The following is a 15,543-nucleotide window of genomic DNA, read 5'->3' on the forward strand; positions in this document are numbered from 1 at the left end:
GTACAGTGGGCTAGGTGAAATGAGGGAGATTGCTAGACTAATGAGGGTGAGAGGGAGATTGCTGCTATTTCAGGGAGTCTCCTGCAGAATGCAGGAGGGTAGGCAACTATGGGTTAAGGGGTCCATAATTTCATTTGTTTAATGAAAATAATCGGTTGCATCAATATTGCAATCTAATGCAAAGTTGAATTTCTGAAATATCTAATATACCATGCTAGATGCCAATACCTATTATCAATTACCCTTTAAACATGGATTATTTTTATTTCTCAATGGCAGGGCAGGGCACCTAAGATGAGGTTTTCGGTAACGTTACTCACAGAACTATGGAATAGAGAGGGAAGTTTGCGCTTTTGCAGCCATATAGTGTGTGTGTTACAATACCACTGTGCACCAGCAGAGGGCCTCTAGGTTTCTTTTTGATTTAATTTCAAACCTATTCACAAATAACTGTGACACCTATGAAATAATTTTCTTATATATATATAAGGAAGCGAAGAACATTTGGTTTCATACACATGTGTCACATTGCTTCTTACATATAGCAGTAGGATGTAAATTATTAGAATAATGGAGTAATTGCTTAAAAAATAAAAATAGAAATCTAAGAAAGAAGAGTTTTGGTGAAAAAGGACACAGACTGTTCTAATTGTAGCCTTCTCCTTTCCTGGGTAAGCCCACACTAGTAATGTGTTCCTAAAGCATATTTGGTTTATTGATTCACACTAGATATACTGGACCTCCATGAGACTGCAAGGGAGCGCAGCTGCAGTAGGTTGTGTTCAGCTATGCTTAATATTTTCTCATTACATATAATGTCAATCATTTTCACAACCTTCTGTGCAGTAGGTAATTTTACTGGCTTCCAAGCCATTGCAGTTGTCCATTTTGAGGCTGACAGAATATGACAGATTCATTTATACACTGATATATATATACCAGGGAGTCTACGCCAGGTGTCCCCTATTCCTGCACACAAACAACCACCTTCACTAGATCTATTTTATATTTATTTCCCCTATAAACCTAGTGAGGAAGAGGCCTAGCGGAGCTTGTGTAATTATAACTAGGTAAGGTATAAATGCGTTATCTTATGAAGTTCAGTAATACCCCTTTTACACTGCCGCAACAACCCAGGTTTTTCCGTTGTGGTCCTGGGTCAGTGGCAGTGTAAAAGGGGTTAACCCCTTAACCATGGGACTTCTACCCAAGTCCTGACCAGGGTAGATCTCGGGCAGGACAAGGGTAGAGGGAAGTGTAAACGGGTACGCCGGGTCATTGTGACCCGGCTCCCGTTTACATCAATGGGGGAAGCCCAACCTCCGGACCGCAGTGTCCGCAGGTTCGACAGGGGGGCACACACAGCCTCCGCTGCTGTCTACTGTACTTTGCAGACAGCAGCGGAGGCAGAGAGGAGGTGAATGGATGCCTGTGTGTGGCATCCATTCACCTCGCAGATTGGGGCTGAGGGGGTGCTGCCCAGCAGCTTACTTTGATGCTGGGCTTGCACCCAGCGCAAATATCGGTGGTCCTGGTGGGGTGATCGCTGGTCCCGGCACTTGGAGATGATCTCATCTCCAAGCGCCGCCTCAGTTTACACTGTGGGTTGGCACCGCAGTGTAAACGGTGCAAATCCCGGATCCGACCTGGCTTTCATCCGTGTTCCAAATGTCATGTTGGATCTGGGATTTGGGTATATAAGGGGTATAAGTTACATACCAGGATACCTTTATATTTGTCTAAATTACCGTAGTCTGATCTTGTGGTGTAGTTGGTCTTCCATATTAACTTTGCATACTCTCATGTACGCGGTTTGGCTTTGTCGTGTGTTATTTAGCAGTATAGCGTGGAGCTCTGTCTGTTCACATCTGGAAGGACCATTCTGAGGCAGGGTGACAATTTTTTTCCATTACACTGCAGTAACTGAAGCATTGTAAGGTCTGATTCCATTGGTTCCTTTTTAGTGCCATGTACGTTGTTAGAATTGTACCTGTAAATGTGCTCTCCTGTGTAAAGTGTGCTAAAGCTTAGGCTGAAGCCCCACTATTGACACATTGGAGTACATCTAAAATCTAGTTATATTTGGGGAAAATAACTCTTTAGCTGCGAACCACCAGCCAAAATGTGCAGTTTATAAAGTCTGTGGATTCCAGTGCCTAGAACTAGAAGATAAATGTAATGTACAAACATTTCTTCACTGTGACAACTGAAGGATTTTTATCCCTGGAGTGAAAGGAAGTTTTATCTTGTCTTTATAAAGATGCTCATTCCCAACCCTTCAAAATGATGGAACAACATAACCGTAATGTCAGCGATGGTATTGTACAGAGGAACACTTGACCATGTTTTTTTAGCCCTTGCTTTGTACACTGGGGCACAGTCATTTTTGGATAGGAAAGGGCTTTCCCAAACCTGGTGCCACAAAGTTGGAAGCATTGCATTGTTCAAAATGTCTTGGTATGCCAAAGCATTAAGGTTGCCCATATCTGGAGATAAGGGTCCTAGCCCAAACCCTGAAAAACAGCCCCATACCATTACCTCGTCCACCAAACTTCATAGTTGGCGTAATGCAGTCTGACCGGTAACGTTCTCCAGGCATCTGCCAAACCCAGACTCATCCATCTGACTGCCAAACGGAGAAGTGTGATTCCTCACTCCAAAAAACATGTTTCACTGCTCCACATTCCAGTGGCGCTGTGATTTACAACACTCCATACGACACTTGGCATTGGACTTGCTGATATAAAGCTTGTATGCAGCTGCTCAGCCATGGAAACCCATTTTATTAAGCTCCCATCGTACAGTTTTTGTGCTTACAATTTCAGAACTCTTCTACTATGGAATCAACAAAGCATTTGACTTTTACACACTTATTCAGATCTGATCGCAGTACAAATTTGTTCTCAAAATGGGCAAAACCATGTGCACTGCAGGTGGGACAGATGTTACATGTGCAGAGAGAGTTAGATTTGTGTGGGGTGTGTTGAAACTGATATCTAAAGTGTAAAAATAAAGCAGCCAGTATTTACCCTGCACAGAAACAGAATATCTCACCCAAATTTAACTCAGATCCGAATAAGGGCCCATGTGCCTTACCAGTCATTGACCCCGCTCTGTGATTTTACGTGGTCTTCTTCTTTGTGGCTGAGTTGCTGTTGTTCCTAAATGTTTCCACTTTCCAATAACATCTCTTCCGTTGAACGTGGAATATCCATCAGGGATAAAATTTCCCAAACCGTCTTATTGCAAAGTTGGCATCCTATCACAGTACCACGCGGAAGTCACTGATCATTTCTGAGAGACCAATTTTGTATCCCTAATGTTTGTAAACGAAGACTGCATAGCTAGGTGCTTGATTTTATACACCTGTGCCAACGGTTTTAATTGAATTACCTGAATTCGATAATTAACAGGTATTGCCATATAATTTTGTTCCTATAGTGTATATATTAAAGGATTACACATTAAGAAGTAGTGTTCATTCTAGCATCCGCTATCTTTGAAAACCCATGCAGTTCCTTTTCCCTGCCTGGGGTGTCGCTGTCTGCGCTGGTGTTTCTAGCAGAGGTCTTGTTTGCATATCAGTGCTGATATACAGACCACACTGTGCTAGAAGCACTACAGCAGACAGCGACACCCCAGGAAGGGAAGAAGAACTGCATAGGTTTTCAAAGATAGCGGGTGCTAGGATGAACACTAAGGAAGGGTTAGTTCAAATGCCACCGAGTTGATTGTATTGGTGTACCCTATTTGGTGTTATACAGTTTAAGTCATTCAGCTGTTCACAGGATTTTTTTTTTTTGTATATTCGTTGTTACATAGAGAATGGCATTATTCTATACATTGATGGTCCCCATGTGATTTATCCATCCTAAATGTTATTCTGGTATCAATTAATCTCTATGTGATCCCTGGCTGTATCATCAGATGTGTAAATAGAGGACCCCTTCACATTGATGAAATAGTATACTATCTCTCTCCGTTAATGTATCTAGACTGTTGTACAAGCTAGTTACACATGTATAATAGACGTAGGGCCAGATGTACTAAGCTTGAAAAGTGATAAAATGGAGAGGGGTTAACCACCAACCCATCAGCTTCTACCTGCCATGTCATGGGCTGTGTTTGAAAAATGACAGGTAGGAGCTGATTGGTTCGTGGTTTATTACTCCCCTCATTTTTATGACTTTTCAAGGCTTAGTACATCTCACCCAGGAAAACCATTATCATTGGGTTGGTGCAGGATTGCTGCTAACGCGCATTTTGCTCGTCTGTTTACTCAAGACTAATAACATTTATGTCTCTTTTTCCTTTTCTTTTATACATTGTATGTTGTCCACAGTCTTATTAACATACTTTTGTAGCTGATCACTTTAACAATTTGTGATCATTGAAAGTAGAGGATTTTCAGACATTAATACATTTTATTTGTAAAGGTAAAGTTATATCAGGGAATACTGTTGCTTTAAATGTGAATGATTTTTATTTTGCAGGAGCCTGATTTAGAAATTATGCATATTCCAAGCCATCTGTCCCTGGCTATTAGACTAACTCATTTGTAATGCAACAATGCTCAAATTATTGTAAAGCGCTTGAATTATGTATGCTGGATATAATTGTTTCCCTCTGCGCAGAACCTGTACAGCCAGCTCAAGTCCGCACCGTCAGACAGCCTGACCTACAAGCTGGCACTGTGCCTGTGTATGGTCAACTTCTACCATGGAGGGGTGCGAGGACTCGCCCATTTGTGGCAGGAGTTTGTTCTGGAGATGCGCTATCGGTGGGAGAACAATTATCTGATACCAGGGTGGGTATTTTCAGTACCATCTACCATCTTCGCATTAAGAAGTATATCTGAAATCCAAATGATACAGTTTATTTCCACTCTGTTTCTATAAATATAAAATATACTATTCAAAACCAAGAAACATAATACTTTTGCAACTCTCACATCAGTGAAGACTTATGGAAATGAGCAGTTTTTATCACTAGACTGCAAAATGATAGGTAATGCTCTAACTTCTGTCCTTAGGCTACAGTACTTAAAGGCTGACTCCACTAAATTGATGTTACCTTATTGAAATCATTATACTGGGTACAAAACTTGACTAGTTCTAGATACTTGAAAGAGGAATTCTTCCTCAACTTGGCTGCTTAAAATGCAGAAACAGTCTGCTGATGCCATTTTAATAACCTCTACATCAGGGGTCCATACACAAAGGGTAAATATGGGGCAATTTCCTGTTTTTCTGATGCCTAGATTGCGTAAATCTAACATGTTCTAAATCCTTTGCCAATTCTGACCAAAATCGGGAACAGTGAGTCTGGGATTTTTAACATGCAGGATTTTGATGATTTCCAGACCGATCACTGATCATTGTTGTCCACCGATCATCGAATCCGTGTTGGAAAACGGGGAATCGTGGCTCTGATGTATGGCCCATGTTAGCTTCCAAAGCAAGATCTCACGGCAAATCATTGCCAAATTATTGTAATGGAAATTTAGATTTCTCAGTTGTCGTTACCATACAATAACTTTAGCAAAGCAGCATTTCAATAACATGGCGGTATTTTAGCAGTAAAATCATATACGAGACCTGTGCAATAAGTTTTTGGGTGCATAAAAATTAGGAGGAGTCTATGTAAAGTTGCATGCACTCAAACCACTTGAAGCGAAGCAGGTGTACCATTCCAAAGCAATTGTGTCTTCTATATGGTGGATGAAGGCCTCCACTGCACCTTTCCGGTGACCCAAAATTAAACCCCTGCATCTTGTGCTTGATTTTTAGGAACACACACAAGTCACAGGGGGGCAGGACTGGATTGTACTGTAGATGACGAAGGTCCTGGATGAGATCAAGGGCCAGAAAATTCACAATTATTTAGGATTTGTGGGCAGGTGCTTTGTCATGATGTACAAATGTGCCTTCTTGGAAGGTGAATGGAAATGGCTTCCAACACTTACAGCGGGCATTGTTTGGCATACCTGTCCCCGTAACAATGTGCTGTTGCATGAGTAGCCAGAAAAACAGCCACCATCTGCTTATCCTTGCTTTGCTTACATTGGAACTTCTGTGGCAGTGAACCTCCAACTTGCGTTAAAACTGGGCCAACTGTAATTTGGTGTCGAGGTCAAAACTGTAGATCCAGGGTTCTTCACCACTGAGGATCTTCCAGACAGAATTTGAGCGACCTTTATCAAATATGGGGAGTATGTTGCAGCAAGAAGTCACCCAAGTCTCCTTTATTTATGTATTATTTATTTATTTAATTTTTTAAAATATATAAAGTACAACATTCGGCAATGTAGACAGCAAATCAGAAAATATGGAACAGATGTAACAGAAACGGAAGTCCATTAAATCCTGTCCAGAAGCAGATCGCACAGCTAGAGTATGAAAAAAACAGAAAACAAACAAAAACGACTAGCTAAAACTGTCAAGAACAAAAAGACGTACAGAAGAAGGTAAGGAGTGAGAGGAAAGTGGGAGAAGGGAGTACAGGAAGGGAGTGCGGGTGGAGCCTCAAAGAATATGCAAATCTTTCATTTAAGTGTTGGCTGAAAACAATCGGGAAGGCTTAAATTCCACCCACGGATACCACGTAACTGTGAACTCCTGAATCTGCTCTGGAGCCACCATCAAATCCTCCATTGACATTAGGGATGCCAATCCTGGGGCATTTTTTCAATCCCGAAATTAATATAAAAAACACGCCTTGGCCCCCCCGCATATTTACTTACTGATGCGTGGTGCAGCCGGGAGACAGGTGGGCGAGCAGGGGAGATGGAGCTGGGTGGGAGGACGAGCTGTGTTGATGGGGAGCGGGCTGGTCCACTGGTCAGCCTGGTCCGCTGCTGGGCAGGTGGTTGCCGGCGGCCTGGTCTGTGGCTGGGCGGGTGTTCGTGCCAGGGACAGCATGGAGACATCCTATGCGGCCTGCGTAGCATGACCTCTGACGTCGGCACGCTGTGCAGAGCCACGGTGCCCGGGATGGGAGAAGCCGGGCAGCTGCTGAGCACCCGCTCAGACGCTGGCTGCCATTAGACTGCGCATGCGCAGTCTAATCCCGAACTCCCGGGATTGGAAACTCCAATCCCGGGATTGAAATCCCGGCATCTTTGGGGCCAAATCCCAGGATCCCGCCAATCCTGATCCCAGGATTGGCCACCCTAATTGACATATACATATCAATTCGGGCAAACCAGTCTTTTATCGTGGGAGGGGGAAGTAGATTGCCAGCATACTGGGATCACCGCTTTAGCAGCACTATTGAGGAATTTCTGTAAAGATTTTTTATAGGCCTTTACTGGGCCAGGGTACAGCTTAAGGAGCCAGAACGAGGAAGTAGAAGGAACCCCGTTACCAACTATGGACTTAGTAATAGACACCACTTGATCCAAGAAGGGGCAGAGTAGCCGGCATTCCCACCATATATGTAAAGGGGAGCCTATCTCTTCATTACACCTCCAACAAGTGTTAGGCACCCCAGGGAACATCTTTTCTATAGTAATTGGGCATCTATACCAACGTGAAAGTACCTTGACCTGAGTCTCAATCGCCAAGTAGCTGGAAGAACTAGCAAATATAGTCTGAAATATTTTTGTCCAGGTCTCATCTTCTAAATCAATGGGAAGGTGATTTCCCAAAGCAGAGGCATACTAAGGTAGAGAAGAAACAAGCCTCCTCCTACTCAGTCAGCTTATGGGTCACGCAGCATGCAGAAACCTGGCACAGGCCAATCTCTTTGTGGAGTATCAGAATGGATCCTGTTGGGATGCTTAACTCCTCTCTTACTGCAACCTACGTCTATCTCAACTATAGCCCATTATCCTCTGTGATGGCGGGGACAGGTTGGTTGCAGCACTGCTCATCTTCCAGGGATAGTCTCCTGAAATTCTGCAAACCACTCAAATAGTGGTATTGGACGGTGCTTCCTCCCTGAAAGCAGCATGCAGTCATTGAAATACACCTTCTGTCGCAGACTACTCTTGTAGGTGTAGAAGTTCATGGCTCTGCAGTGGCCTCTGTTGAGTACCATAATGAGTTTGTGAAGGAAGTGAACATGTTGATTTATTTTGTGTGCAGTGCTGCTTATATACAGTTATGTGTCTTGGCATTCCATAAGATATTTAGTCAGATATTACACTTCACAACCAGGCAGTCACATTGTGTGTACCTATGCGCTACACATCTGGAAACTTATTGCACACCCCTCGTATAAATCATTGTGTTTAAAGTAAGAATCTTGTCTTGTTACCTACTTCGTTTAGACCCCCCCCCCCCCCTTTATTTTTTCTGTGTCCCTTTGTCCTACTTATAAAAACTTTGAATACAAATTATTGAAGTTAAAAATGGATGCTATTGAAAATCCTGTTACAACAAATATTATAACTCCTGTCTTGGTGGGAGAAATTACACACCTCATCTCTTCTGTTTGTGTAGAGCTTCAATCAGGTTTCAATGCGCTTCTGCATATTCAGTGTTTTTTATTGCCTGTTTCTTGTTTCTAGATTAAATAATGGATCTCCAGATCTAAAGTGCTGCTTACTTCACCAGAAACTTCAGGTATGTGCCTTATATTTGTTGTGTGATGCATGAGTACACTGACTACAACTATTATTATTCTATAGTAAATGGAAATCTATCTTCCTGCCCCTCAGATGTTAAACTGCTGCATCGAGAGGAAGAAGGCGAGAGATGATAGCAAGAAGGGGAATATCCCCAACTGCTCCTCCGATCCTGCCCTAAACAGTACAACAAATCAGTTTGCAGAATCTGAGAAAAGCAAGTACGATGTGGGGAAGTCCTGGGACTCCTGGAGTGACAGCGAAGACGAATTCTTTGAGTGTCACAGTGACACAGAGGAACTGAAAGACAACGGACAGGAAACTACGAGAAAGTTGGATGCAAAAGAGACCTCTGTGTTAAAGCCTGATGGGCGCTTACACCAGTCTGGAAACTTGACCTTGCTAAACAACGGGGAGCCTCTGTACATTCCAGTCACACAGGTAATGCCGTCATTATTACTTAATGATATTCATGTACCTCTATACTGCATCTAAAACTCTACTTTTGGTGCCTTGGGCACAGGGACACACTGACTAGTTGAAGGTCACAAGAAACCAATCTGGGATTAACCTTACTTGTTGTGTTGGCCGGGTGCATGGGAGGTGTGCTGCTGCCTCTTACTAGTCTTGGTATGTCAATGACAAACCACAACCTTTCTATTAGACTTTATTACAGAAATAGCGACACAGGAAGTTGTTACAGTTTCAAGTTTCCAAGTAAATCATTTTTGGGCTGCATATATCAGTAATACTATAAACTAAAATAAATTAAATATTGTACCTGTTTCATCCATAATTTAATCAGATAACTAAAAGTACTACTACATGTAAAACATATTTATGCTGTATTAATAGCTACTAGTAAAGTTCTCAGCTAAATATATTTTTGCGCATTGCCTACATTCACTAAGCTTCCTGCTCTGCCTAATAGGATTTTGTCCTGTGAATCTATAGATTGAGCAGGGATACGCTGCTGGCCTGTTAGTGAGGACTGCGGGCGATGCTTGCTTTTCTTTTATTTGCAGTTTTTTGTATTAACTTGCTACCGGGTTTAATTTTGTCATTATGTAGTATGCAAATGACTTTCTCTTTGTTTCCCCATATACTGTACTGTAGTTACGGACTTGGGTGTTTTTAGATCTGTAGTCAAGATAAGAGAGGTCTTGTAGTGTAGCCCTTGATAAGATTTGACCCATCATTTGTGGGGGCCAGAGACATGTAGCATTTACCAACAAGTCTACTAGTCTGGATGATTACTAACACGGTATGACTGACACGTGGAAGCAATGCAATGCTGTATATTACAACAGTTGCCCAATATCCGTTCTGGTTTGCATGGATGCCACACATACGATCATATGTAGTCCTGGACATGTTTTAATGTTGGGTCATCTTCTTGGCCGTGTTCATTTCTAACCCTTCAGTAAAGTTCACATTGCTGGAAAATGTAGCTGAAACGTCAACCCATTAATACTACTTATTTGTTTGATGCGAGTATTTGATCATGTACCCCATCATCATTTTGATGATGGAATGGTAATAAAACCAAGTGTGGAAAATATCCTGTGCATTATAACACAGCACCTGGATAATGTTGAGTGTGCTTGTGTCTGCAGTCAGTGTGTCAATGAAGATGACCGTGTGCAGCACTATATTCAAATATTAATGGCCCCCATAATGTTAGATATGCCATGATATCGGTGTGTTAAAAAGTATATATGTGTTGTTATGTTATACACACACACATATATATATATATATATATATATATATATATATATATATAGAAAGGGGGGGGTTCTATCGGAGAGCGCTGAACGGTGTACCACCTAGTTACTTCAATGCAATATACAACACTGATACAATTTGTGTAATGACAGTTGATATTTGTCCCTTTCCCGAATGAGACGTGCCAATCTGTTCAAGGTATAAAAAAGTTCTTTATTGAAACCCAACGCGTTTCGTCAGAACGACTTCATCAGGGGTAAAAGCTAGAAGTGGTACAGAAAGGAAAAAGGGTGTACAAAATGATTTTCAAGTATGTGGTTTGATCAACTTTTAGTACTCGTACAAGGTAAAATCCATATGTGGGGTTTAGGCAAAAGCAGGCTTAGTGACAAGATGTGGGTGTAGGTCCGCGGATAATAAAGGATGTTTAGGTCCCTATTATGATGGTTCAGGGGGAAAAATCCGTAAGGTTAGTAGATATCAGGTCTGTAGATGCTGGAGGCACTAGAAGTGTTCCAGTAGTAAGTGACTCTGTTATATATATTTATATACAGGATCTATTTAGTAGATGATTTTGAACTTTGTAGTTTTGGAGATCATTCGATTATAAGGTGCATTAACGTGCAGAGTTCTTTTGGTCGAGTATGGGTGAATATGGTCCTTAATTGTAGGATTACTCCATTCCAATAGGTAAGATGGGTAAAGGCTCCACCAGCCTTATATGGATAAAATACAGCGATTGTCAGGAAATAAAAACTCAATCGTGTCAACGTGGAATTATTTTTTCACACCAGATAGATGGAGCACTTGATTTCACAAAAAAATTCTCCACAATGTAGCACTTTTCAGGGGCTCCTTCACTGGCTGGTAGCCAGTGAAGGAGCCCCTGAAAAGTGCTACATTGTGGAGAATTTTTTTGTGAAATCAAGTGCTCCATCTATCTGGTGTGAAAAAAAAAAAAAATAATTCCACGTTGACACGATTGAGTTTTTATTTCCTGACAATCGCTGTATTTTATCCATATAAGGCTGGTGGAGCCTTTACCCATCTTACCTATTGGAATGGAGTAATCCTACAATTAAGGACCATATTCACCCATACTCGACCAAAAGAACTCTGCACGTTAATGCACCTTATAATCGAATGATCTCCAAAACTACAAAGTTCAAAATCATCTACTAAATAGATCCTGTATATATATAACAGAGTCACTTACTACTGGAACACTTCTAGTGCCTCCAGCATCTACAGACCTGATATCTACTAACCTTACGGATTTTTCCCCCTGAACCATCATAATAGGGACCTAAACATCCTTTATTATCCGCGGACCTACACCCACATCTTGTCACTAAGCCTGCTTTTGCCTAAACCCCACATATGGATTTTACCTTGTACGAGTACTAAAAGTTGATCAAACCACATACTTGAAAATCATTTTGTACACCCTTTTTCCTTTCTGTACCACTTCTAGCTTTTACCCCTGATGAAGTCGTTCTGACGAAACGCGTTGGGTTTCAATAAAGAACTTTTTTATACCTTGAACAGATTGGCACGTCTCATTCGGGAAAGGGACAAATATCAACTGTCATTACACAAATTGTATCAGTGTTGTATATTGCATTGAAGTAACTAGGTGGTACACCGTTCAGCGCTCTCCGATAGAACCCCCCCCCCTTTCTAAATCTCTTGTCTGACTCCCACTAACAGGGGAGTCCTATCGGAGTAGCAGCAGATCATTGTCAGCGCAATACGAGGTCCATACTGTATCTCTATATATATATATGTATATATATAAATATATAATGTATGTACTATGTGTGTGTGTGTGTACAGTATATATGTGTATATATAATAAAATCTGACTATTCTGTATGAAACATAGGGGCAGCTGTATTAAGCTTGGTGAAGAGATAAATTGGAAGGTGATAACGCACCAGCCAAACAAACCTAACTGTCATTTTTTGAACATAGCTGATTGGCTGGTGCCTTATCACCTTCCACTTTATCTCTTCACCGGGCTTAATACATCTGCCCCTATATGATCTTGCCAACTCAGTAGAGCACTAAGTATTCTTAAGGTGCCCATACACGTTACAATTATTGTATACAATATTGCATCTCAGTTTTGCGATGAGATCTAGTACAAAAAGTATGTGCTGCACATACTTTTTGTATTAGATCTCATCTCATCGCAACACCGAGATGCGATGAGATGCAATATTGTATACAATAACTGTAACGTGTATTTGCACCTTTACCCCATAGTGAAAGATACTGATTAGGTCATGCTCCTAGGATTTGTGGGTAGTGTCTTGAAAATGACCATTATATTTTTATGATTACACAGTATATAGGCCCTTATTCTGGTTGGTGCGGTCGAGCCGCATATGCGGCTCCGACCGCACCAGACGAATCCCCGCCCACCCTACGGATCGCCACGGCCGTCCGTACACGGACGGCTGGCGATCCGCATAAAAATGGTGGAGGCTACGCCTCCACCATGGTGGGAGCTGCCCCCTGCATTCGATGGTCGTCGACCATCGAAGGCAGGTCCGCACGCCGCGGCAGCTCCCGCAAGCTGAGACCACACGGACAATCGTCCGTGTGGTAGCTTGTATGGGGGCTGAAAGCTGACATCCGGCGACGTCAGCTTTCCGCCCCCATGAGTTGCGTCATGCCCTCATTAGCATGCGTACGCCCCGCGTTTGCATGGGAACGCCCATGAAACGCGGGGCGTATACATAGGGAAATGAGGGCATGAAGCCCCTCACTCCCCTATACGCCCCCTTTGTGGCGTAGTATCGTTATGTGCGGCGAATTCGCCTGCACATGCGCAGATTGACCTCTGCGCATGTGCAGACGGAAAACATCGGCGGTACGGCCGCACGCGGGCCGTACCGCTCGAATCAGAATAAGGGCCATAGTGAGAACCTGTTATTTATGCAAAAATAGTTACATCGTGTATGGACAGCTGTTTACATGCAAAGTGTACAAAACAAGTTTTCATTATTTCTTCTGCCGAGAGAGGGATCTTGTGTGTTGCCAAATCATCCATTTAATAAGCGCACATATGATTTACACAGGTGCTTGACTGCTCATCGGAGTTAATGACAGTTGGTTTGGTTGGGAAGTGTCAGAGTTCATACCAACTGTTACTCCTTTTGATGAACAGTCAAGAATCTGTGTAATTCATATGTGCGCTAATTAAAGGGATTGTCCGGCAACCCAGGCTGTATGCATGTTCCTGGCTCTGCTTTAGAATAAGGCCTCAGGACCCAATCAGATTGAAGATCTTTGACCATGCATATTGAAGAGATAAAGGCTTATGGCACTGCTGTGAAACCATAAGCCCAAGCATGCCTTACCAGTCAGAGGCTCCCAGCGCATGCTGTGATTTGTAGTTCTATAACCGCAAGATTGCTTAAATAACATTCAATTTCATTAGTTACCAGAGAATGTAGGACACATTTTCCAGATGAATTTCTATGACCGTTCCCAATCTTTTTACACATGTATCTCATTCATTCCTCCAGGTGAGCCGATTAGTAATATAAAAATCCATGATTCTTCTAAGTGACAAAAGATCTTGTTACTGAGTATTAATTAAGTGTTTTTTGATTAATGTACTTAGAAGATAAAGATCTACAAAGAGACTGTATTTGATCACAACATAAAACCTCTATTCTATTACAGACATTCCATTATGCCTTTGGAAAGACAGAAATGATGTATATATTTTTTTCTTTTGACTGATGTGACTTTACAGAATCTATTGTGATGGTTGTATTATGTATTAAATACAGTTACATGACAATGAAGGACTCTCTTAAAGAGACTGTCGCGCATAGAAGAGATAATTCAATGAAACGTCATTAAGATATCCACCTTACATGTTTCGGTTGTCTGTAACATCTACTGTTGGATGCTGCTCTGCAACTGTTTCTTTCTATATAAAGTATAAGACTCCGGGAACCACTGCAAGACAGGAAGCTAGAATTGGGAAGTCACCGGCTGCTGCAGTGTCCTGTCCCAGAGCAGAAATTAGGCTGTGGCGGGGATGCACTACACCGGGAGCCAATGGTAGAAGACACTCCCACAGTGGAGTTAAACAAAAAGGTAGATGGGAGTCACTGCAGGATGGAGAGGGATCGACAGGCAGTGTTCAGATTGGGATGTAGGGCCAAGGCTGGAAGCCGCCCAGACAGATACACAGACCACTTGAGGAAATACCAGATGTTTTTTATTTTCTAAAAAAATGTATTGGCTCTTCATGAGGGTTCACTTTTCTTGAATAGCTCACACCCCAATTAAGGTTGGCAACCACTGCTCTTGCATGTATAGGGGGACTCGCACGCTCAAACTCCTGAGTCCCCCCGATCCGCCACAAACCTCCCAGAGTGGAGCCTGCAACCTGATCACTGATGCAGTGCGAATGGCGGTGAGAGCAGCGGCATGGGACCTCCGGCATATGATTGCCAGATCGCGGAGGTCAGGGGGGGGGGGCAACAGGAGGGGGGGGAGCATTGGGAGGGTGCTGGTACAGGTTGTGCACCAGTGCAAACAAACTTGAATCACCCCCATTGTACATAAGTTCCAATTATTCACCTTTTATGATTAACCTCTCTCATCGAAACCACAATTCCATCAGGAAGTGCCCCTTTCCACATTCATAAATATACAATTCAATGTCAGAACATATGGTATATAAGGTTGCTGTCTATATTGCTGGGGTGTATAGTTGTATTTCATCAATCTTTTAGGATCTGTCAGAGACTAAATAATACCCCATGCGACCCAGGCAACATTGTTGCTCTTACCACCGTCCCACACCTGTTTGTCAAAAAAACAAACAAACAAACATAAAATTCTCTATTATCTATATAGTAATAGAGACCTACGTATGGGATAACATTGTAAATTGGACAGAAAAATTAAATTCCATATAGATTTGCTATAATTTAGCTATTTGGAGAAGAATCCCAACATTTAGTAATAACCTATTACCCGCGATCGCTAATCATCACTTTATTCAGTGTACAGTAAGTGCTCGATTTTGTTGATTGTCTTAAATAACGGGGACATTTTTCATGAATAATTCTTTTCATTTTTTTTTTTTTTATGTCAACTGTTTTGAATGTGTCTGTGCATGCCTGCATCCCGAATACGGCATGCCTGCATCCCGAATACGGCATGCCTGCATCCCGAATACGGCATGCCTGCATCCCGAATACGGCATGCCTGCA

At 42.2% G+C, this 15,543-nt stretch overlaps 1 protein-coding gene across 2 annotated transcripts in view; it reads left to right on the forward strand.

Moving 5' to 3' along the window:
- RAB3GAP1 (RAB3 GTPase activating protein catalytic subunit 1) overlaps positions 1-15,543 on the forward strand; it is a 137,370-nt gene that overhangs the window by 61,525 nt on the left and 60,302 nt on the right. For both annotated transcript variants that reach the window (XM_083153822.1, XM_083153823.1), the window contains exons 15-17: positions 4,635-4,807; positions 8,513-8,567; positions 8,663-9,010. In XM_083153822.1, coding sequence (XP_083009948.1) covers positions 4,635-4,807; positions 8,513-8,567; positions 8,663-9,010 — 576 coding nt within the window. The remainder of the gene's footprint in view (positions 1-4,634; positions 4,808-8,512; positions 8,568-8,662; positions 9,011-15,543) is intronic.

This window comes from Crinia signifera, chromosome 7, assembly GCF_055691185.1.
Source record: "Crinia signifera chromosome 7, ASM5569118v1, whole genome shotgun sequence".
NCBI classification, from domain to species: Eukaryota; Metazoa; Chordata; class Amphibia; order Anura; family Myobatrachidae; genus Crinia; species Crinia signifera.